Source organism: Biomphalaria glabrata, chromosome 11, assembly GCF_947242115.1.
Source record: "Biomphalaria glabrata chromosome 11, xgBioGlab47.1, whole genome shotgun sequence".
In the NCBI taxonomy this organism is placed as follows: Eukaryota; Metazoa; Mollusca; class Gastropoda; family Planorbidae; genus Biomphalaria; species Biomphalaria glabrata.
The window spans coordinates 12149703-12172143 of record NC_074721.1 but is presented as its reverse complement, the minus strand read 5'-3'; the positions used below and the strand labels follow the sequence as shown (position 1 = coordinate 12172143).

At 38.0% G+C, this 22441-nt stretch overlaps 1 protein-coding gene across 1 annotated transcript in view; it reads left to right on the top strand.

Moving 5' to 3' along the window:
- Nucleotides 1-22441, top strand: part of LOC106073824 (uncharacterized) — a 109151-nt gene that overhangs the window by 27615 nt on the left and 59095 nt on the right. Inside the window, exons 15-22 of the mRNA XM_056004736.1 lie at nucleotides 10361-10471; nucleotides 11063-11083; nucleotides 14478-14642; nucleotides 16452-16507; nucleotides 17352-17460; nucleotides 18589-18755; nucleotides 20007-20073; nucleotides 21261-21334. Coding sequence (XP_055860711.1) covers nucleotides 10361-10471; nucleotides 11063-11083; nucleotides 14478-14642; nucleotides 16452-16507; nucleotides 17352-17460; nucleotides 18589-18755; nucleotides 20007-20073; nucleotides 21261-21334 — 770 coding nt within the window. The remainder of the gene's footprint in view (nucleotides 1-10360; nucleotides 10472-11062; nucleotides 11084-14477; nucleotides 14643-16451; nucleotides 16508-17351; nucleotides 17461-18588; nucleotides 18756-20006; nucleotides 20074-21260; nucleotides 21335-22441) is intronic.

Here is a 22441-nt window from a genome sequence, read left to right as displayed (position 1 = left end):
TTCCAAAATCTGTTTTCAGTCATGGACAATTGTATGTTGCTCTCTCCAGAGTTCCTTCTTTTCATTCACTCACAGTCGTTTGCCCAAACCCACCCCAACTGTGTCTATCAGGAAGTGTTCACCCGTCACTAAATAGCGGCGTATGCTACGCCGTGGGTAGACTAGTTCCTACCATAAGCTAACACAGTTTTTATTGATGGAAGATGGAATTAGCAAAACATGTATTTCTATCTACAGATAACAAATTAACTAAGTTTAATATTAGAGTTGATAGAGCGTCGCGCTAATTTGCAAATGTCTTAGTCTCGATTCCTATATTGGTCTTTTTTTAAATTATTTTTTCAAGACTAATGAAATATGAATGTTTAGTTTACTATATTCTTTATTCTGTAGCTTGAATCGATCGAATATATATCCATAGCAGATCCGATGGAAGGCTCTTTAACCTGGCACGTCTTAAAGCCAAAACGAAAAGGCGTCGTATCTTGATAAGGGAGCTGCTGTTTGCCGATGACGCGGCACTCGTATCTCACTCACAAGGAGGTCTACAGAAGCTAGTGAACGCCTTAGCAGCTGCTTGTCAAGAGTTTAGCCTTACTATAAGTCTCTCCAAGACCGAAATCCTGGCACAAGACGTAGCAGAAATACCTATAATACATATTGGGAACCACACCCTTTTAGTGGTGCAGGAATTTACCTACTTGGGTTCAACAATTGTCAGTAACCTAGACTTAGACATCGAGCTGACAAAAAGGATAGGAAAATCTACCACAGCATTGGCAAAACTCTCCAAGCGCGTCTTGGAAAATGGTAAATTGACCACAGCGACCAAAATCCTAGTCTACAACGCCTGTGTTGTGAGCACTCTCCTTTATGGCAGTGAAAGTTGGTCAACATACATGTACCAAGAGCACAGATTGAATAGTTTCCACTTGCGCTGCCTGAGACGCATAATGGGCATCTCTTGGAGGGACCATGTCTCCAATCAGGAAGTTTTGAGATTGGCCAATATGAACAGCATGTATGCTCTCCTGACACAAAGAAGATTACGCTGGCTCGGACATGTCATCTGCATGCCAGATGGTAGAATCCCGAAAGATATCTTATATGCTGAGCTTGTGGAAGGAGTCAGACCCAAGGGCCGCCCAAGACTAACATATAGAGATGTCTGCAAGCGAGACATGAGAGCCACAGGCATCAGCGAAAGTATGTGGGAAAATATAGCCAAAGACCGGAGTGCATGAAGACAGACTGTGCGTGCTGGGACAACCCTTGCTGAGAACAAAAGAATTGAAGCGGCTTTAATCAAGAGGGATAAAAAGAAAGCTGCCCTGTCCGCTAGCCCTAAATCAGAGGCATACACATGTACGAATTGTGGCAAAGTCTGTCTTCTAGAATTGGCTTGATTAGCCACACCAGATTCTGCCCCGTCTCAAGATTAAGCCAAAACCAGTGTCTTATTTGGGCGCATCCATTGCCTTTCGAGACAAAAGGAGCCATATATATTCTTGTTACTTTTCCGTGGTTCATATCTGAATAATACTTACTGTTATGTTTACTTAATGCCTGTGTACTCTTGCGTAAGTATATTAAACGTCCTCTCATTGAGTTGTTATTAGCAAAACATCACAAGTAAAAGTAACTCATAATGACTGGCAGAATGCCTGCATATGTATTCAACCCTGATAAATGCATTAAATAACATTAGTAACTTCCTTGTGAACAATAGTAGATACAACTTTTATGACAATATAGACAAATTCAAATTGAGATATTTTGAAATAAATGTAGTAAACCTTAGTAGTAATATAAAATGGTATTTGAAATCTAAATCACTACAAAAACACGTCTTTTCATTCTGGCATTCTGGAGTCGTCTGGTGTAGACAGCTTGCGATGACTATGCCGCTTGTCTTGCATTCTTCACCCTTCATGGCCACCAGCCAATCGCTAACTCCTTCTCAACGTCGCCATAGAAAATAACACACGCACATAATCCCTAACACCCAGATAGATCGTAGTTTTAAAAATACACCTCCGTCTTTCCAGACATGCAGCATCACAATATGCTTCTCCATTGCTTGTGGTAACGCTGCCTAAATTAGGCAAACTTTTCTTTCTCACTCAGCATGTCCACTTTCGAAGACGGTATTTGTTGATATGTAACCAACACACTTTACTTTGTTTTAGTGTTTTTAACCTTTATCTGGAGGCTCTCCGTCATGTCTTGTAGAAAGCGAAATTAAACGAGCCAAAGAATCCTATACTCTTAAGCGAGCAATTCTTGTATGTATGTATGTATGTATATATATTTATATATATATAAATTTTATTTCGAAAACGGCTCTAACGATTTTCTTTAAAAGTTCACGGTATGTGCATAATAGTGAGAAAAAAATTCTCAACTCATTGGCCACATCGGGAAAACTCGAGGTCGACCGTTATATCGGTTTGAAAATGCCTCATTATCGAAAAATTAATTTTGGCTAGAATGTTTTATGAATGAAAATTTTCCGTGACGTGAACGGGAAAAACGCTGCCTACGTCACTAGGCTTACCGCAGTACACTAAAATATTTCTTTGCAAACAAGAACGAGTTCTCAAGGATCAATAGACCTAATTAAACATTTGCACACCATCTTACTGTAGATTGATTTATTATAGAACTATGAAAGAGAAGTAATGAAATTTAATGTGCCAATGTACGATTAGTTATTGTGTTTTGAAGGCTTTATAAATTGATAACACTTGAATTGCCTAGAGCGGTGTAGATACCTTGTACTTTGTTGTTTATTTTGCTGGTGACCTTCAGCTGTTCTATTTCAGTTAAAGCAAGTTGGCGCCTAAACTGGTCTTTTAAGCGTTTCGCTATTACGTCGTATACTTTTTTAGCTCACCAAAATATAGACTGCCTTTGGCATGCGTTCGTCTGAGATTCGTCTTCCATACAGGATACCGCTCTGTCCAGCGTAACTGACGGACTTAAAGAATTACCTCTATCCAAAGCCCTGGATACACATTTGAGACCACAGAAAATCTTCTGCCGAGAACAGAGGCAGACGCGAAAAGAAAATCTTAATCGACCACTGTTTGACAATGGATATGCTTGCCCTGGATGTGGCAAAATTTGTAGGTCACAGCAGGGGCTGCGTAGCCACGGGAAATACTGCAATCCTCATTAATCTTAGGAATCGAAGACAAGCCTTATTATTTTTTTTTTTGCTGTTGAATTATTACCATAAGTTCGTGCTTTGTGTCTACTGTCCCGTACCAAAACAAAGGAAATGGTCATAACACAGCTTCTCTACGCCTTACGTGCTCACACTGAACATGATATCTAGCCAGCGGCCAACGAGTTTGCGTACGCTGCAGCCTCTTTTTATTTAACTATACACCTCGGTAAAAAGCTTGGGGTTAGGGCTTGGAGATGGAAGGCCCAGTTGAGATCTGAATGGAGGGATGTGTATAAGCAGGCCATATCCCTCCACGGGCTGTAGCACCACTGGGATGGATGGATGGTATGAACTTCTTATAGTCCCACAGTCAGGCTGGGCAGGGCACGTATCCCGTATGGGTAACGAGCATATTGTTTGGCGTAACAGAGGTGCCCCACGGAAACGTTTCTTTAGAAAACTAATGCAATGATTTAAGTCTATTAAGAAAAAATGCGCCATTTTACTTTGTCACAAAGTGCCTGTTTTACCCTATAACGTAGAGATTTGCGTCACTTGATGTTTCGTACTAAAGACATAATGAATATACTACTTCCATAATTAAATGTTTGAACGCAACCATCTAAGAAGTTACACTGCAAAGACTTTCTTCTAAGCCAGTAATAGTAGACCTACAATAGTTTTACACAAAAAATGGATTGTAAAACTATAAGACGGATGTGAGCTGTGGTTTGTCTAGACTATAGAAGGACTTAAGAGACTTTATATGTAATCGCCATGTATAATTACATTTAGAACTAACAGAACACTAAATGTAACTCTTCAGATTAGTAGTATTTATATGATCGTTCATTTTCGTAATTACAAAAATATTCCCAAAATGACTTAGGAAATTATTTAACCGAGCTAGGATCGGTCATCCAGATACTATTGTTAAATGCCGTAACTGGATTGTGTCAGTTTCCTGCCCAGCAAAAAAAAAGCCAATCTACAATCCTCCAACTAAGAATAGGACACACACCTTTAAAATATCACCTTAACAGAAGTAATACCACTCACCCACCCCATCGTTGACACTGCCCACCCCCATATCAAACTGTGAATCATATCCTCCTTTAATGTCCTACTTTAATTCACATTAGGCCAGCCTAGACCGATTCGACCGATTGCTTCAAATTGGGCCCCGCGCCTGGCAGGGGCATTTAGCATATCACTATCAGTCATGGCTCTTATCACTGGCTTTTAAAGATGTAGGACTTAAAGGGTTAACATGTTTAGTGTTTCATATGATTAGCGTCACTTTAATTAGCCCACTGGCGCCTATTGTGTTTGAGTTTCTTCTATGCATGCTGTATGATAAATGTTGATATAATCATCTAATTAATAGTAATAGTTGTTATTGTTAAAAAAAAGAAGAAGAAGAAGGGGCCTCGCAAGCATTCATTAAATTGGGCCACGCAATTCTAAAGTCCAGCCCTGCCTACTACCACTACAGCCCAACATAACCAAATCTCTGTATGGCAGTGGTGAACAGCTGAAAAAAGCAGCTCACTATTTTTTTCTAGGCACAGTGTGCAAAAGAGCTTACAACTCAGAAGCAAAAATCTGACTAGAAGAAAAAGAAGAAATAGCATAATCAAAAATACCAAAAATAATAATGATAACAATGAAATTATGGAGAATAAGTTTTAAAAAAAAACAAGCTTATATTAATTGTTATTGTATCATTTAGCTTGGATCAGTCATGGAATTCAATTTCTATTAAATGTATATTGGCCTCCTTCAGTGGTAGAACGACTATGGTTCATCTTGAACACTTTTTCCTATGGCTGTGGAGCCCTATTTTGGAGAGACACTCCCGCCCACATATATTGCATGCCAGCTGCCAAGGTGGCTTTCACTTTGGCGATAGAGGAGCCGGCCATTTTCCGTGTGGCACGCTTTTTTTCAAGAGCTGAGGCCCATGTTTTGACGCTGTCTATAGCTTTCTTGGTCACCGTCTCTCTCCAACTAGTGCGGTCTAAAGTCTAAGGCTATGTCTTAATGGTCAGTATCAATGTTTACTGATTTTAAATCCCTTTTTATCACATCAACGTAACGGGGGTGTGGGTGACCAGTTTTTCTTGAGTCAGACGCAAGTTGCCCGTACAGATGTAGACTGACAATAATAAATCGGTTCTCAGTGTGCTTTTATCCTAACACTTGTCTGGACCAGTTGGGAAAAGGGAGGGTAGGAAAAAGGGGGTATCTGTGTGAATGGTATCTGTGTGAATGTTATCTGTGTGAATGTTATCTGTGTGAATGGTATCTGTGTGAATGTTATCTGTGTGAATGTTATCTGTGTGAATGTTATCTGTGTGAATGTTATCTGTATGAATGGTATATGTATGAATGGTATCTGTGTGAATGTTATCTGTGTGAATGTTATCTGTGTGAATGGTATCTGTGTGAAGGTTATCTGTGTGAATGTTATCTGTGTGAATGTTATCTGTGTGAATGTTATCTGTGTGAATGGTATCTGTGTGAATGGTATCTGTGTGAATGGTATCTGTGTGAATGTTATCTGTGTGAATGTTATCTGTGTGAATGGTATCTGTGTGAAGGTTATCTGTGTGAATGTTATCTGTGTGAATGGTATCTGTGTGAATGGTATCTGTGTGAATGTTATCTGTGTGAATGTTATCTGTGTGAATGTTATCTGTGTGAATGGTATCTGTGTGAATGGTATCTGTGTGAATGGTATCTGTGTGACTGTTATCTGTGTGACTGTTATCTGTGTGACTGTTATCTGTGTGAATGGTATCTGTGTGAATGGTATCTGTGTGAATGGTATCTGTGTGAATGGTATCTGTGTGAATGGTATCTGTGTGAAGGTTATCTGTGTAAATGTTATCTGTGTGAATGTTATCTGTGTGAATGGTATCTGTGTGAATGGTATCTGTGTGAATGGTATCTGTGTGAATGGTATCTGTGTGAATGTTATCTGTGTGAATGGTATCTGTGTGAATGTTATCTGTGTGAATGTTATCTGTGTGAGTGGTATCTGTGTGAGTGGTATCTGTGTGAATGGTATCTGTGTTAATGTTATCTGTGTGAATGGTATCTGTGTGAATGGTATCTGTGTGAATGTTATCTGTGTGACTGTTATCTGTGTGAATGTTATCTGTGTGAATGGTATCTGTGTGAATGTTATCTGTGTGAATGATATCTGTGTGAATGTTATCTGTGTGAATGTTATCTGTGTGAATGTTATCTGTGTGAATGGTATCTGTGTGAATGGTATCTGTGTGAATGTTATCTGTGTGAATGTTATCTGTGTGAATGTTATCTGTGTGAATGTTATCTGTGTGAATGGTATCTGTGTGAATGTTATCTGTGTGAATGTTATCTGTGTGAATGTTATCTGTGTGAATGTTATCTGTGTGAATGTTATCTGTGTGAATGTTATCTGTGTGAATGGTATCTGTGTGAATGGTATCTGTGTGAATGGTATCTGTGTGAATGTTATCTGTGTGAATGTTATCTGTGTGAATGGTATCTGTGTGAAGGTTATCTGTGTGAATGTTATCTGTGTGAATGTTATCTGTGTGAATGGTATCTGTGTGAATGGTATCTGTGTGAATGGTATCTGTGTGAATGTTATCTGTGTGAATGTTATCTGTGTGAATGTTATCTGTGTGAATGGTATCTGTGTGAATGGTATCTGTGTGAATGTTATCTGTGTGACTGTTATCTGTGTGACTGTTATCTGTGTGAATGGTATCTGTGTGAATGGTATCTGTGTGAATGGTATCTGTGTGAATGTTATCTGTGTGAGTGGTATCTGTGTGAATGTTATCTGTGTGAATGGTATCTGTGTTAATGTTATCTGTGTGAATGTTATCTGTGTGAATGTTATCTGTGTGACTGTTATCTGTGTGACTGTTATCTGTGTGAATGGTATCTGTGTGAATGTTATCTGTGTGAATGTTATCTGTGTGAATGTTATCTGTGTGAATGTTATCTGTGTGAATGGTATCTGTGTGAATGGTATCTGTGTGAATGTTATCTGTGTGAATGTTATCTGTGTGAATGTTATCTGTGTGAATGGTATCTGTGTGAATGGTATCTGTGTGAATGTTATCTGTGTGAATGTTATCTGTGTGAATGTTATCTATGTGAATGTTATCTGTGTGAATGGTATCTGTGTGAATGGTATCTGTGTGAATGGTATCTGTGTGAATGGTATCTGTGTGAATGTTATCTGTGTGAATGTTATCTGTGTGAATGTTATCTGTGTGAATGGTATCTGTGTGAATGGTATCTGTGTGAATGTTATCTGTGTGACTGTTATCTGTGTGACTGTTATCTGTGTGAATGTTATCTGTGTGAATGGTATCTGTGTGAATGGTATCTGTGTGAAGGTTATCTGTGTAAATGTTATCTGTGTGAATGGTATCTGTGTGAATGGTATCTGTGTGAATGTTATCTGTGTGAATGGTATCTGTGTGAATGGTATCTGTGTGAATGTTATCTGTGTGAATGTTATCTGTGTGAATGTTATCTGTGTGAATGTTATCTGTGTGAGTGGTATCTGTGTGAATGTTATCTGTGTGAATGGTATCTGTGTGAATGTTATCTGTGTGAATGGTATCTGTGTGAATGTTATCTGTGTGAATGTTATCTGTGTGACTGTTATCTGTGTGAATGTTATCTGTGTGAATGGTATCTGTGTGAATGCTGTCTGTGTGAATGGTGTCTGTGTGAATGTTATCTGTGTGAATGTTATCTGTGTGAATGGTATCTGTGTGAATGTTATCTGTGTGAATGTTATCTGTGTGAATGTTATCTGTGTGAATGGTATCTGTGTGAATGGTATCTGTGTGAATGGTATTTGTGTGAATGTTATCTGTGTGAATGTTATCTGTGTGAATGTTATCTGTGTGAATGTTATCTGTGTGAATGTTATCTGTGTGAATGTTATCTGTGTGAATATTATCTGTGTGAATGGTATCTGTGTGAATGGTATCTGTGTGAATGTTATCTGTGTGACTGTTATCTGTGTGAATGTTATCTGTGTGAATGTTATCTGTGTGAATGTTATCTGTGTGAATGTTATCTGTGTGAATGTTATCTGTGTGAATGTTATCTGTGTGAATGGTATCTGTGTGAATGGTATCTGTGTGAATGGTATCTGTGTGAATGTTATCTGTGTGAATGTTATCTGTGTGAATGTTATCTGTGTGAATGTTATCTGTGTGAATGGTATCTGTGTGAATGTTATCTGTGTGAATGTTATCTGTGTGAATGGTATCTGTGTGAATGTTATCTGTGTGACTGTTATCTGTGTGACTGTTATCTGTGTGAATGTTATCTGTGTGAATGTTATCTGTGTGAATGGTATCTGTGTGAATGGTATCTGTGTGAATGTTATCTGTGTGAATGGTATTTGTGTGAATGGTATCTGTGTGAATGTTATCTGTGTGAATGGTATCTGTGTGAATGGTATCTGTGTGAATGGTATCTGTGTGAATGGTATCTGTGTGAATGTTATCTGTGTGAATGTTATCTGTGTGAATGGTATCTGTGTGAATGTTATTGTGTGAATGTTATCTGTGTGAATGGTATCTGTGTGAATGGTATCTGTGTGAATGTTATCTGTGTGAATGTTATCTGTGTGAATGTTATCTGTGTGAATGGTATCGTGTTCGCTTTTTAAATGCATTGAAAATAAAAACGTGTTGTACGACTTGAAGGTCGAGGTATCAAGCCTCCTCAAGGGAACTAATTCAACTTCTACCGCCACGTCTGTCAAGTACAATTTCTATCCGTTGCTCGATAACAAATAAAATAATAAATTACCAATAGCTAATAAACAAATTGTTTTTTTTTATTGATTCTTGTTTTGTCAGGTGCAATAAATGATTGTACACAATTTCAAGTTGATCCGAGAATGAGCGTGGAAGAAATAACGTTTTAATTTTGTTTTTACTAGACTTACAGACTGACAGCTAGTGAGTTAATAAAAGCTTTGAAACAAATAAGTATTAACACAAGTATTTACCAGTGAGTTCTTAATGTTTTGCATGTTCTTTAAATGTTTTACAGCGAGTACATGTCAAATTATTACTTTGAAACAATTAGGACTTGAATCTTGTTTTTCTGGTTTTCATTGGCAGAAATGTTTATGACAGTGATGCCCAAAATACGGCCCGCGGGCCAGATCCGGCCCGCCGAAACGTCGGCACAAAGTGCCCTAACCCTCCCAAAAAATAAATAAATTGATAATGTATTTTTACCTTTGATAGAGCTTCACTTTTTCTCTGATAGATTGGTACCATGACCTTTAACATTTGTACTTTTGTAACATGGGAATCAAAATGTAGAATCTACCAGGAAAAGTGGACAAACCTTTATTTCTTTTTGTAAAAAATTATAATAAGCCAAAATGTTCCTTTTTTAAAGAAAATTTAGCTTGTTAAAAAGAACATAAAAATGGAATTAATATACAAATATGGCGGCATTCTTGGTTTGAGCTGCGAATAAAAGATTGTTAAACTACGCCTACAGATTGGAGGATCGATGGGAATATTTACCAAAAAGCGACAAGAAAATGAGTCGGTGGTAAAGCCTGCTACAATGTTGCTCATATTATAAGTAGAGAAATAACGTCATTCTCCAACGCATTAAAAAAAGGGATAAACGTCAAATGTTCAATTAATTAATGTAACTACTAGATTACCACGGGCTTGGAATAAAATAGTTTTAGGTCAATTTTATTTTATTTTTGTATCTTTTCGTTGATACGGCCTGCGACATGAGTGTTAGAAATTAAAATGGCCCGCAAGTCAAATTAGGTTGTGCATCACTGGTTTATGATATATATATATATATATATATATATATATTACTTGATTATTGTGTTTATCGGTTTTCATTGACCGAAATGTTTTTTGATATATATAGATAGATGACTTTTTTACCTTTTTTTATTTTGATTGACCGAAATGTTTTTGATCTATAGAGATAGATTACTTAATTATTGTGCTCATCGGTTTTCATTGACCAAAATGTTTTTGATCTATAGAGATAGATGACTTGATTACTGTGTTTTTGGTCTTCATTGACCGAAATGTTTATGCTATATAGAGATAGAAGACTGGTTTACTTTTTTAGGTTTTCATTGACCGAAATGTTTTTGATCTCTAGAGATAGAAGAGCTGTACGAAGACTTAAGGGATATATATATCTATTTCAAGGAAACTCCTCTTCAGAACAGTTTTGGGCTCTACCCCATGCTCTATATAACAGAGATAGAAGGTAGGATTTCCTATTGTTACTAATGCTATTTTTTGTTTATGCCAAGCTGTAACGTAGTACGATGTCTTTAGGTCACTTTAGGAGATAACACAGTGGTCCTTGTTATAGTAAAGTTCATTAAACTATGAATTCACGATATATGCTGGCTAATATTTATACACATTTTCATCAGCCATGTTTAGTAGACACTGCTTGAAATGAACCGTTTGTATGGGGGCAGGGAGGATTGTTTTCAACAGTTTGTAGCTAACAAACAACAGTCTCATGGGCGGACCCGTTGTCCGCCGCCTATGATTTTTTGTTGTTGTTGTTGGGTTTTTTTTCTTTAGAATTGACATTTTAAGACAACTTTTGTTGTTGTTTTTTTTCTAAGATAAATCTAAATCTAAGTATTTTTCAAACTGATATTATTGAGTTCGATTTGACGGAAGTATCAAACATTTCGATTGGCCTGGTCCGGTATGACTTAAAATGAATGCCCACGGCTCTAAGATTTGGCAAAAGTTACTCGTAGCTTAGACGTGAGGCGTATAGGAGCATTTCTAACAAAGTTGTTCAATCGTTTCGTCACTTATCTTCATATATTTTCAGTGCATGAAACTGAGGACTCATGTAAGTCTATTGTTATGTTGTACTTTAGGTTATCAAAGAAAAAAAACGTAGACTGAATTAAACCGATTCTAGTGAACTGGTTGTCCCCATGGTTGGGGTGGGGATGGGTGGATGTACTACTGGCAGACAGGGGTAGTGGACGTATTAGCTGGCAGACAGGGGTAGTGGACGTATTAGCTGGCAGACAGGAGTAGTGGACGTATTAGCTGGCAGACCGGGGTAGTGGACGTATTAGCTGGCAGACCGGGGTAGTGGACGTATTAGCTGGCAGACCGGGGTAGTGGACGTATTAGCTGGCAGACAGGGGTAGGGATGTGTGGACGTATTAGTTGGCAGACCGGGGTAGGGATGGGTGGACGTATTAGCTGGAAGACCGGGGTAGTGGACGTATTAGCTGGAAGACCGGGGTAGTGGACGTATTAGCTGGCAGACAGGGGTAGTGGACGTATTAGCTGGCAGACCGGTGTAGGGATGGGTGGACGTATTAGCTGGCAGACAGAGGTAGTGGACGTATTAGCTGGCAGATCGGGGTAGTGGACGTATTAGCTGGCAGACCGGGGTAGTGGACGTATTAGCTGGCAGACCGGGGTAGGGATGGGTGGACGTATTAGCTGGCAGACCGGGGTAGGGATGGGTGGACGTATTAGCTGGCAGGCCGGGGTAGTGGACGTATTAGCTGGCAGACAGGGGTAGTGGATGTATTAGCTGGCAGACAGGGGTAGTGGACGTATTAGCTGGCAGACAGGGATAGTGGACGTATTAGCTGGTAGACAGGGGTAGGGATGGGTGGACGTATTAGCTGGCAGATCGGGGTAGTGGACGTATTAACTGGTAGACAGGGGTAGTGGACGTATTAGCTGGTAGACAGGGGTAGTGGACGTATTAGCTGGTAGACAGGGGTAGTGGACGTATTAGCTGGTAGACCGGGGTAGTGGACGTATTAGCTGGCAGACAAGGGTAGTGGACGTATTAGCTGGTAGAAAGGGTAGTGGACGTATTAGCTGGTAGACAGGGGTAGGGATGGGTGGACGTATTAGATGGTAGACAGGGGTAGGGATGGGTGTGTGTGTTAGCTGGCATACAGGGGTAGGGATGGGTGGACGTATTAGATGGTAGACAGGGGTAGGGATGGGTGTGTGTGTTAGCTGGCATACAGGGGTAGGGATTGGTGGACGTATTAGATGGTAGACAGGGGTAGGGATGGGTGTGTGTGTTAGCTGGCATACAGGGGTAGGGATTGGTGGACGTATTAGATGGTAGACAGGGGTAGGGATGGGTGTGTGTGTTAGCTGGCATACAGGGGTAGGGATTGGTGGACGTATTAGATGGTAGACAGGGGTAGGGATGGGTGTGTGTGTTAGCTGGCATACAGGGGTAGGGATTGGTGGACGTATTAGATGGCAGAGAATAAGACAGGCTGACCGAGTGATTTAGTAGTAAATTGATCCAAATCTTCGTATTCATCAAACTCCACTTAAGTGAAGTATTTCCATACAATTTAAGAGCAATCTGCTTCTCAGACCTGTCTTAAAGAAAGCAAGCAAATCTGCGGCATTCATACAGAATGACAGCTTTCTTTTCCTGGCCGCAGCGGGGTCAGAGTGAGGTGAAATAGTTTAAAATGGGAACCGACTGAGAACAATCGTCATAGAAGGCCTGAAGACTGACCTACAACGTCACAACCTGTGGGCAACGGAGACCATTAGCTTCTTGACACGTCACCTGTCTATAGGACGTGGCAACGAGCTATCGGTCTAAAATTCCCACAGGTTACGACGTTGCAGGTTTGTGTTCAAGCCTTTTATGACGGTTGCTCTCGAACCAAAACGGCACAGATATGTCCTGCAATGAACGATATTAGCTCATTAGGCCTTGATAACTTACACAACGGGGGAGTCCCGAGTCAGAATGCCTCGTGAGCTGTTTGGAATGAGTTTCATCACTCAAACTATGTTCATGCTTCTAGCTTTTAAATGGCTGCTCCAGCAAACTGAAAACTCTTGGGCCATTCGTGGCATTGATTTTTATCATTTTTTAATAAGTTAATTGATACAATCATAGATTGATTATTGTTTGAGTGAGTGGAAAAAAGTGAAAGAAAGGAACATGTTAATGTAAAGTGTATTCACCTAAGCAAACACAATTTTAAAACAAGGTTACAAAGACAGTTTGTGTGGAAACACGAACTCCAAATCGGCCCCCAAAGTGGTCCACCCAGCCAGGTAAAAAGGCAGGTGAAATTCTATCAAAGATAAATGACAGAGAAGAATGGAGAAAGAAGGTTGACAGATCTTGTGTGGTGTCCCAGCGGCCCAGCAGACCAAAGGATAGGTGAAAGTGAATGTGAAGTTAAATTCGAACCATTCTCATAATGCTTAGAATTCTTATAGTGAATATCTAATTGATCTAATTCTTTTGTAAAGGGTCAATCTCTTATTAAAAACCTCAAAAAGAAACGTTTCCGTAAAAATTTCCTTTAGTTAAGTGTTTTATGGTTGCTCATTAGCACTGCAGTTTACGCGATAATATGAAAACCTACTTATTAATTGTTGTTATAAATTATGTCCAACTTATATGCATACTAAATAGATTTTTTTCTCTTAAAAAAAGGAAACAATATTTTTGGGTAAATGTAGTAGTTAGTAGGACAGTACGCACATATCGTAGCAATACAAATGTAAAAAAAAATTTGAACAAAAGTCTGAAACCATTTGCATAAATGCGTTTGTGATGACATACATGGTCATAAAAGAGCCTCTCGTGTTTGTTACTATTAATATTGGATAGTTGTAAAATTGGTGTATTTTTATGAAAAAAAACTGCTTGCATAAGTGTTAAATAATATTAGATTTTTCTCTTTTAGAAAAGAAAAAAGTAGCCGTTGCATCAGAACTTTGAATGGACTAAAATATTATGATGTCGGATTTTCACTAACTTTTCTAGTTTACTAGATCTAAACGGGACGGACGGACGGACAGACGGACAAGCATTTCACACAAAACTAATAGCATCTTTTCCTCTTTCGGGGGCCGCTAAAAATTCTTTAAAAAAAAAAAAAAAAAAAAAAGCTTATCTAAGGGAAGAACTCCGCACTTACAACTATATCTCTCTAATGTTTAAACTATATCCCTTAGTCGATATCAAACAAAATAATCAATCACCAGTAGTTAATTGACTAATCGGTTATTTATTTTCCTTTTTGGTCTCTGCCAATGAATACTTGTGCAAAGTTTCAACTTGATACGAAAATCGGTGTGGGAGCCATAACGTATACAAACTTTTTACCAGACAGACAGACAGAGCGAGTTGCTACAAGCTTTGTAAAAAAAACAAAAAAAAACAACTATTATTTAATGGCTCTCATATAATTATGACTTTGCTGTTTCATATTGAGGTGATACCAATCAAGGCTGGATACTTTACAAAGACGCACAGGCATGTATCCGCCCGGTGTCCTTGTCCCTAACTTGGACAGAAGCCTATTATTATTGTCGCATTATCTATCACAACGCCAGTCTTCTTGTCGTAGATGGGGACCGCAAAATCAGATTTATTCAAGGTATTTATACACCAAATAGTTCCTATTAGCAGAAGAGTGGAGACAAGGCACTGTGTGACGTCATCGCGTTTTCTCTCAAAAAAAGATGCTAGTCACATCTTCTGTTATAACGCTTTCCTAAGACCCTATCGGGCTCTGGACTTGACCCACTTCTGTGGTTCAAAGTTATGGCACTTGAGTTTGACATTTGTATAATTTTCTAGATCTTCAGAGTGCAGTGAAACTGATAGTAATATAAATCAGTGCTCCCCAAAAGGTTTTTTAACGGAACACTTCACACATTCTGAGTATTTAGCGGAACAGTTTATCTTTTAGAGAGATCAGTTCACATGGTGGCCTACTAGTTAATTATTATTTCTTTATTAATTGGAACGCTTACTTAGCCCTCGCGGAACACTAGGGTTCCACAGAACACAGTTTGGGAAACGCTGGTATAGATGTAGATCTAGATCCAGGGCCACAGGAGGATGTGTTTGACGACGCTTAGATGACCGCGCTAGGTTTGACGGTCTCATTTCTCTTCCCAAGTCTCCACTCTTGTTAAAGTGTACCGCGTCCCTCGCTCTCATAGTAACCGCGTCGTTGTCCATTAATGGACGTCTTGGGTTCATGTGTGTACATTAAATTATGTGTACTCACGTGCTTATATGTGTGCACTAATATTTAAATGTTCATGCTCGCCCATATGGGTAAATTTGTTCATGTGTGTACAATTTGTTCACGTGTAGGCTACTCACATGGTGAAATGTTTACTATATTTACATTTCACGTTCGTTCATGTGAGTACATTTGTTCATGTGTGTACATTTGTTCATGTGTGTACATTTGTTCGTGTGTGTACATAAGTACATCTATTCATGTGTGTACCATTGTTCATGTGTGTACATTTAATTTACATGTGTATGTTGGTTTATGTGTGTACATTTGTTCATGTGTATACATTGCCATGTAGTATATATTTCTTGTGCTGTAATACTGATTATGTCTGAATGTTATTTGATCAATATAAACCTAACACAATATCAGTTAACCAGCGGCTAAATTTAAACCTTCGGCGTGCTGTTCAAACGTTAACTAAATTGTCAGTTTTCAGGCTTAGTCAGAAGATTCACAAAGATCTAGTGATGTACGCTCTTGGCGAAACGTTTAATTCATGAGTTCATAGCAACATTATACAATTAAAAAACAAAAAAAAAAGATTCGTTCTCTAAATCTGTTTTAATAAATGACAAATCTATGGTCGAAATGTGTAAATTGTATGTCCTATTTCAAATGCAACTACACGAATTGTTTTATTATTGCAGGTTTTTATACTAAATAATACTTCAAAGATGGTAACGTCTAAAATCCCAAATATTTAAACATTTCTTCCTGTACATAAATCTTTGGAAAGAAAAAAAAAATCCATGTTTTAAATAACTTTAATGGACATATTTTTCTATTGATTCTTACAAGCGCAATTTTGTGTCATCTCTTATTGTTTTATCTCTTATCGTTTCATCTCTTATGTTTTATCTCTTATTGTTTCATCTCTTATTGTTTCATCTCTTATTGTTTTATCTCTTATTGTTTCATCTCTTATTGTTTTATCTTATATTGTTTTCATCTCCTATTATTAAATCCTATTATTAAATCTCTTAATGTTTTTTATCTCTTATTGTTTCATCTCTTATTGTTGTATCTCTTATTGTTTCATTTCTTATTGTTTCATCTCCTATTGTATCATCTTATATTGTTTAATCTCTTATTGTTTCATTTCTTATTTGTTTTATTTTCAATTATTTCATCTCCTATTGTTTCATCTCCTAGATAACTTTGGAGCTTGGGAAAAAGTAAACATTAAGAAGTTTCTTGTGATGAGACAGGTGTGTAGAAGCAAGATAACTTTTGTGTTCGTTTCCTTCAGGTTGTCTGACATTGTGCGCACATAACTGGCCCTGGGCTAGATAGTACTTACACATAACTGGCTCTGGGCTAGATGGTACTCACACATAACTGGTCCTGGGCTAGATGGTACTCACACATAACTGGCTCTGTTCTAGATGGTACTCACACATAACTGGTCCTGGGCTAGATGGTACTCACACATAACTGGTCCTGGGCTAGATGGTACTCACACATAACTGGTCCTGGGCTAGATGGTACTAACACATAATTGCCCTGGGCTAGATGGTACTCACACATAACTGGTCCTGGGCTAGATGGTACTCACACATAACTGGTCCTGGGCTAGATGGTATTCACACATAACTGGTCCTGGGCTAGATGGTACTCACACAAAAATGGCCGTGTTATAAATGGTACTCACACATAACTGGTCTTGGGCTAGATGGTACTCACACATAACTGGCCCTGGGCTAGATGGTACTCACACATAACTGGTCCTGGGCTAGATGGTACTCACACATAACTGGTCCTGGGCTAGATGGTACTCACACATAATTGCCCTTGGCTAGATGGTACTCACACATAACTTGTCCTGGACTAGATGGTACTCACACATAACTGGTACCCTGGGCTAAATGGTACTGCTTTAATTATGTTGATTTTATTGTTCAAGATCTATACACGTAAATGTATGTTGCATTTAACAATGAGCCGAATATGTGTGAATATTTTTACCAAGTGGATGTAATATTTAACACGCAATCTATAGTATTGCAATGTTCTATTTATTTATATACATTTGTCCCACAATGTTGCCAAAAGAAAGCTTATCAAATGAAGGAGTGCTTTACCTTGAATACAGAAACTGGTAACCTAGAGAACGATACATGCCAAGACAGACTTCCCTTTATCTGTGAATATGATTCTGCAGGTAAAGAGTGTTCACCTTCTTTAAGTTGAATTATGAGTGATTTGTACAAGCCGAAGCCATTTTTCTAACAATGTACATCATAATTAAATTATTATAAAAGTATTTATAACAGTTTACCTCTCTATGGTACACACCAAACGATAACCTTCCGTGGTATGGACCAAACGTTAACCTTACAGTAGTATGTCTCTATAAACCGTTTACAGTATTAAATAAAGAATCTGTGAATGCATTTTATTCACCATTACTAAGTGATCTTCCTACAATAAATATCTACGGCCCGAGGGCCATATCCAGCGCCTGCCGCGTTGCTATTCGGCTTCTGGAGACCTCTCACAGTACATAAGGTCGCAGTCTGTAGGTTCCAATAGACTTTGCCATTTTGTTTTTTGTGCTGATGTGTACATTTGTTTGGCACACGGGCTGAAACATGATGGCCAGCCTTGGATCCCCCAACCCTGATATCTGGTGTTTCCTCTATCTAGCGTGACTCACTGAATCCTATTGGAGCCTCCCTACTACTAGGCTTAACGTGGAGTAAAGGCGGTCTATCTCCCTATGAGGTTGTCGGACCAAATCCAGTATAGATCCGTTCAGCGGAGTTTTCTTACTTACTAAATAATCTTATTAAACGACTTTTCAGCTTATTAAAAATTTAATAAACTAATAGAACGTTCTCTGTTCGTACTTATCGACTTAGAGACGCGGTGGCTGAGTGGTAAAGCGCTTGGCTTCCAAACAGATAGGTACCAGGCTCAAATCGTGGCTAGGCTGGAATTTTTAATTTTGGGATCCTTAGGGCGCCTCTGTGTCCACCCAGCTCTAATGGGTAGCTGACTTTGGTTAGGAAAAAGTAAAGACGGTTGGTCGTTGTGCTGGCCACATGACACCCTCGTTAATCGTGGGCCACAGAAACGAATGCCCCTCTCATCCTCTGCCCTACAGATCGCAATTTCGGAAAGGTGAATGTTTCTTTACTGCTTAATTATTTACTTTTTATGTCATATCAACCCGGTCATAACTGGTTTTTATTTCCCTTTATAAAACAAAACTATTAGATCTAGTTGAGATGTTATGTTCTCTGTTTTTTTATATTTAAAAAAAAATGTGGTTAAAATTATTATTTAGCTTATTCAAACAGTTCACGACAACAAAATTCTTCTTTGGTTCTACTAAGAAGTTTTTCCATGCCAGCGGCTATAAGCATTGCTCCTTCTCCGAGAAATACCACGTTTACAGTATCTGTCGTGACATCATCAGGTTTTAAAGCGGCCACTTTTAACTATACAATCTCAGTAAGCACTGTTTTTTTTTTTTTTGTTTTTACAGAGCTTATATCAACTCACTCTGTCTGTCTGATACAAGCTATTTCTCCCACATCCATTCTCGGATCTAGCGAAATTTTGCACAATTATTTCTTTTACCCGACAAAACAAGAATCAATTTTTTAAAAAATAATCAGTTAATTTACTATTGCTAATTAATTATTTTGTTTGGTATCGAACAAGGGAAAGAAATTGTGATGTTTCGATAGATGTTGAATTAGTTCCCTTTATGTCTTGCAGACAGAAATAGGTCGCCGCTTTTAAGATTGAAACTAAATTATAAAACCCTCTGTTTTCATAAGTACTTCTCTGGCACAGTGACAAGTGTGTTGGCTTGAGAAGGCTTGAAACCTCGAGTTCGAATTCAGGTCGTTCCATTTTTTTTTTTTAAATTTATAAAATGCATTTAAATTGCATCACGGTATTATTCACCCAGATACCCCCTTCCTTCCCCCCCCCCCTTTTTTTTTCCCAACTGGTCCAGACTAGTCATGTGATCAGAGTGCATTGAGAAAGCTAAAAGCATGAAATTGCGCTAAACAATACAATTGGTAAAAATATTTCAATCGTACAGAGTTATTATTTTTAGTCTAGACTACTCTACAGATTTAATTACAAGACTGATTCAAGCTAAATGATACAGATATACTATCAGGGTTATAGGATGAAAAAGGCTCTATAGAACAGCAAATCATAGAAACAAAATTTTGGTCCAAAAAAAATTTCAGACATTAAATTATAGAGCTTTAAATTATAACTCATAAAATAAAGCACAAAATAAAAAACAAAATACCAACATGATTACAAAAACATACATACATACATACACACACACATACATACATACATACATACATACATACATACATACATACATACATACATACATACATACATACACACACACATACATATACACATACATACATACATACATACATACGCTTTACTTTGTGTTTTCTATTATAGATTACTCCAAGGAATAGTGTGAAGAGTGCTGGAGCAAACAAGCACCATTGCTTTAAATCATTGTCAAAAAACTTTATATTGTACAGCTACCTTTTTTTTTTACATGTTGCTACTTCTAATAACATAGCACACACTATAGACCGAAGACATTTAGGACAACGTACCTTATGCACTATTAAAATCATTACAAATATTTACATAGAAAGTCAAGGAAAGTAAAATAAGATCATTTTATACTTCTGCTATTTCAAGTCTAGGAGGGTAAACGTCAGAAGCATATGGCTATTGTATTTGAGCTTTCAGCAAAAACTAACTTCAGGTCAGTAGATTTCTATTACTGAGATGATTAGATTAGAATTTTTAAAGTAATGAATACAGTGGAACCTCGAGATAAGAGCTCAACATACGAGTGATTCGAGATACGAGCTGCTCAACATACGAGTAATTCGTTTTACGAGCGATAATTCGAGTTACAAGTCGAGCTTAAGAGCTAAAACCTATCGACGATGATCGTGCGAAATCGGATCTTTCCGTTCTCCCTCGGAATAGGAATCATAATTGCCAGCGCAGGAAAATGGGGAGAAGTTGCCTCAGCAGGGTGTGGGTACACCATGATCTCGGCCAATCGCACGTACCACAGCGCTGGCTGGTCTCGGTTGTGTGACTGTTGTAGCTAGTGAGTTCAGAGATTGGAATCGGACTCATTCTTGTGCATCACGGGCCCCAAGACAATGAACGCAAGCGCCAAGTCAAACGGTACGAAGAAGAGGATGATATCCATCGACACGAAGCAAGTGTTGTTTTGTTGATGCTGTTAATGAAGTGTATACGTAGCCCTTAGTTCTCTGCAGTCCTCCCTCCCTCCTCGCTACCTCCTCCTCACCTCAGCCGCAGTCCTCAGCCACCCAGATAATGTTCTGTACGTTGACCATTACTTTACAGACATTGGATGGATTTCTTTTCTGCATTTCTCATTTCATTGTTTATTTGATTGTTTATGTAGACGTGTGTCATGTACATTTATTCATTTATAACAAAGTCTTTTTCAGCCTTTAGGTCACTTCGGGACTTTATATAGGGTTAGAACCAATTCATATGGGGAAAATTCGTTCGAGATACGAGCAGATCGACTTACGAGCTCGGGTCTGGAACGAATTAAACTCATATCTCGAGGTTCCACTGTAAATGAAATATGAGCCAGGCTTTAAACTATTTAGGTAAACATTCCAAAAGGGTCAAATTTTTCTGGATTTTAGTTAATGCCAAAAAAAAGGGGGGGGGGATTTCGCATCCTCTTGCTAGATGTTCACAAAAATGTAAATGTATAACTAGGTAGTCACTTTAAAACTTGTGCGCTGAATTAATTTTAAAGTAGCACCAATGTGAAACAAAAATAGAACAGAACAATGAAAGTGAGGTAGGGGCTTGTTTGAACTGCATAGAGATCATCAAATACATAAGTCATCTTATAAAAGATATTTACCCATTCTTCTTATGTTAATTCAGGTCTAACTCACTTGTGGACGATAAGTTCGATACTTCAGACTGATTATGGAAGGAAGAGGTCAGCATGGAGAAAGGTATTTTGCTTTTTTACCTGTCATAGCTACAAACATAGCTGTTTTTTTTAAGTGATAGATATATTGATAGAATGTGAATACTTTGTTATAAATTTGTTACAGAATTTCTGAATACTTCTTAATGCATTTCTTTATTACAAACTTTTTGAATATTTCGTTATAGATTTGTGACAAATGTTTTAAATACTTTGCTCTAGAATCATCTGTGAATCTGTCGATTTGCAGTTTACCTGGTATCTTTGTTCTAACAAAGTATCTGACATTGGGATCACAGGTCATATATGGAACTCAGGGCCATCTAGTGGCAGCCACAGTTTGTCATCCAATGGGAAGAAACGAAATTAACGCTTTATCATTGTATGCAATTTTTTAAAAAGTTAGTTTTGGCGGAAAAGCTGAAGAGGGAACTATTTGGACTCCGTGGAATACCGACAAAAAAAAAAGATACTGAATGTTTGAGACAGAAACAAAAGTTTTAAATACAACAGAAAAAGAAAATTCCCCCATCCATCTATTTTGTTGTTGGCCTTCCTTAAATAGATAATGTTACTTGTCATTTAACAATAGAATTGAAATGTACAGGAATGTACTTATTTATTGACATCAAGGTACTGATTTATTGACATCAAAGGTACTGATGTGTTGACATAGAAGGTACTGATTTATAAACATGAAGGTTTATTGACATTATGGTACTGATTTATTGACATGAAGATACTGATTTATTTACTGGAGGTACCAGTTTATTGACATAAAGGTACTAATGCAGTAACATGAAGGTACTGATTTATTCACATGAAGATACTGATGTATTGATCTGAAAGTACTCATTAATTGACATAATGGTACTGATTTATTCACATGAAGGTACTAATGTATTAACATGAAGGTACAAAATATATTAGCATGAATGACTGATTTATTGACATGAAGGTACTGGTTTATTGGCATCAAGGTACTGATCTTTTGATCTGTGTAGCCCCTGGCTTCCAAACCTAAAGGTCTCACGTTCGAATCCTTGTGAAAATAGAGGTTTGAATCTCGCAATATTTGGTTAGCCATCTAGTCAGAGCAGGGAGTTTTCAACTAGTTTTTCACGATGGCCTA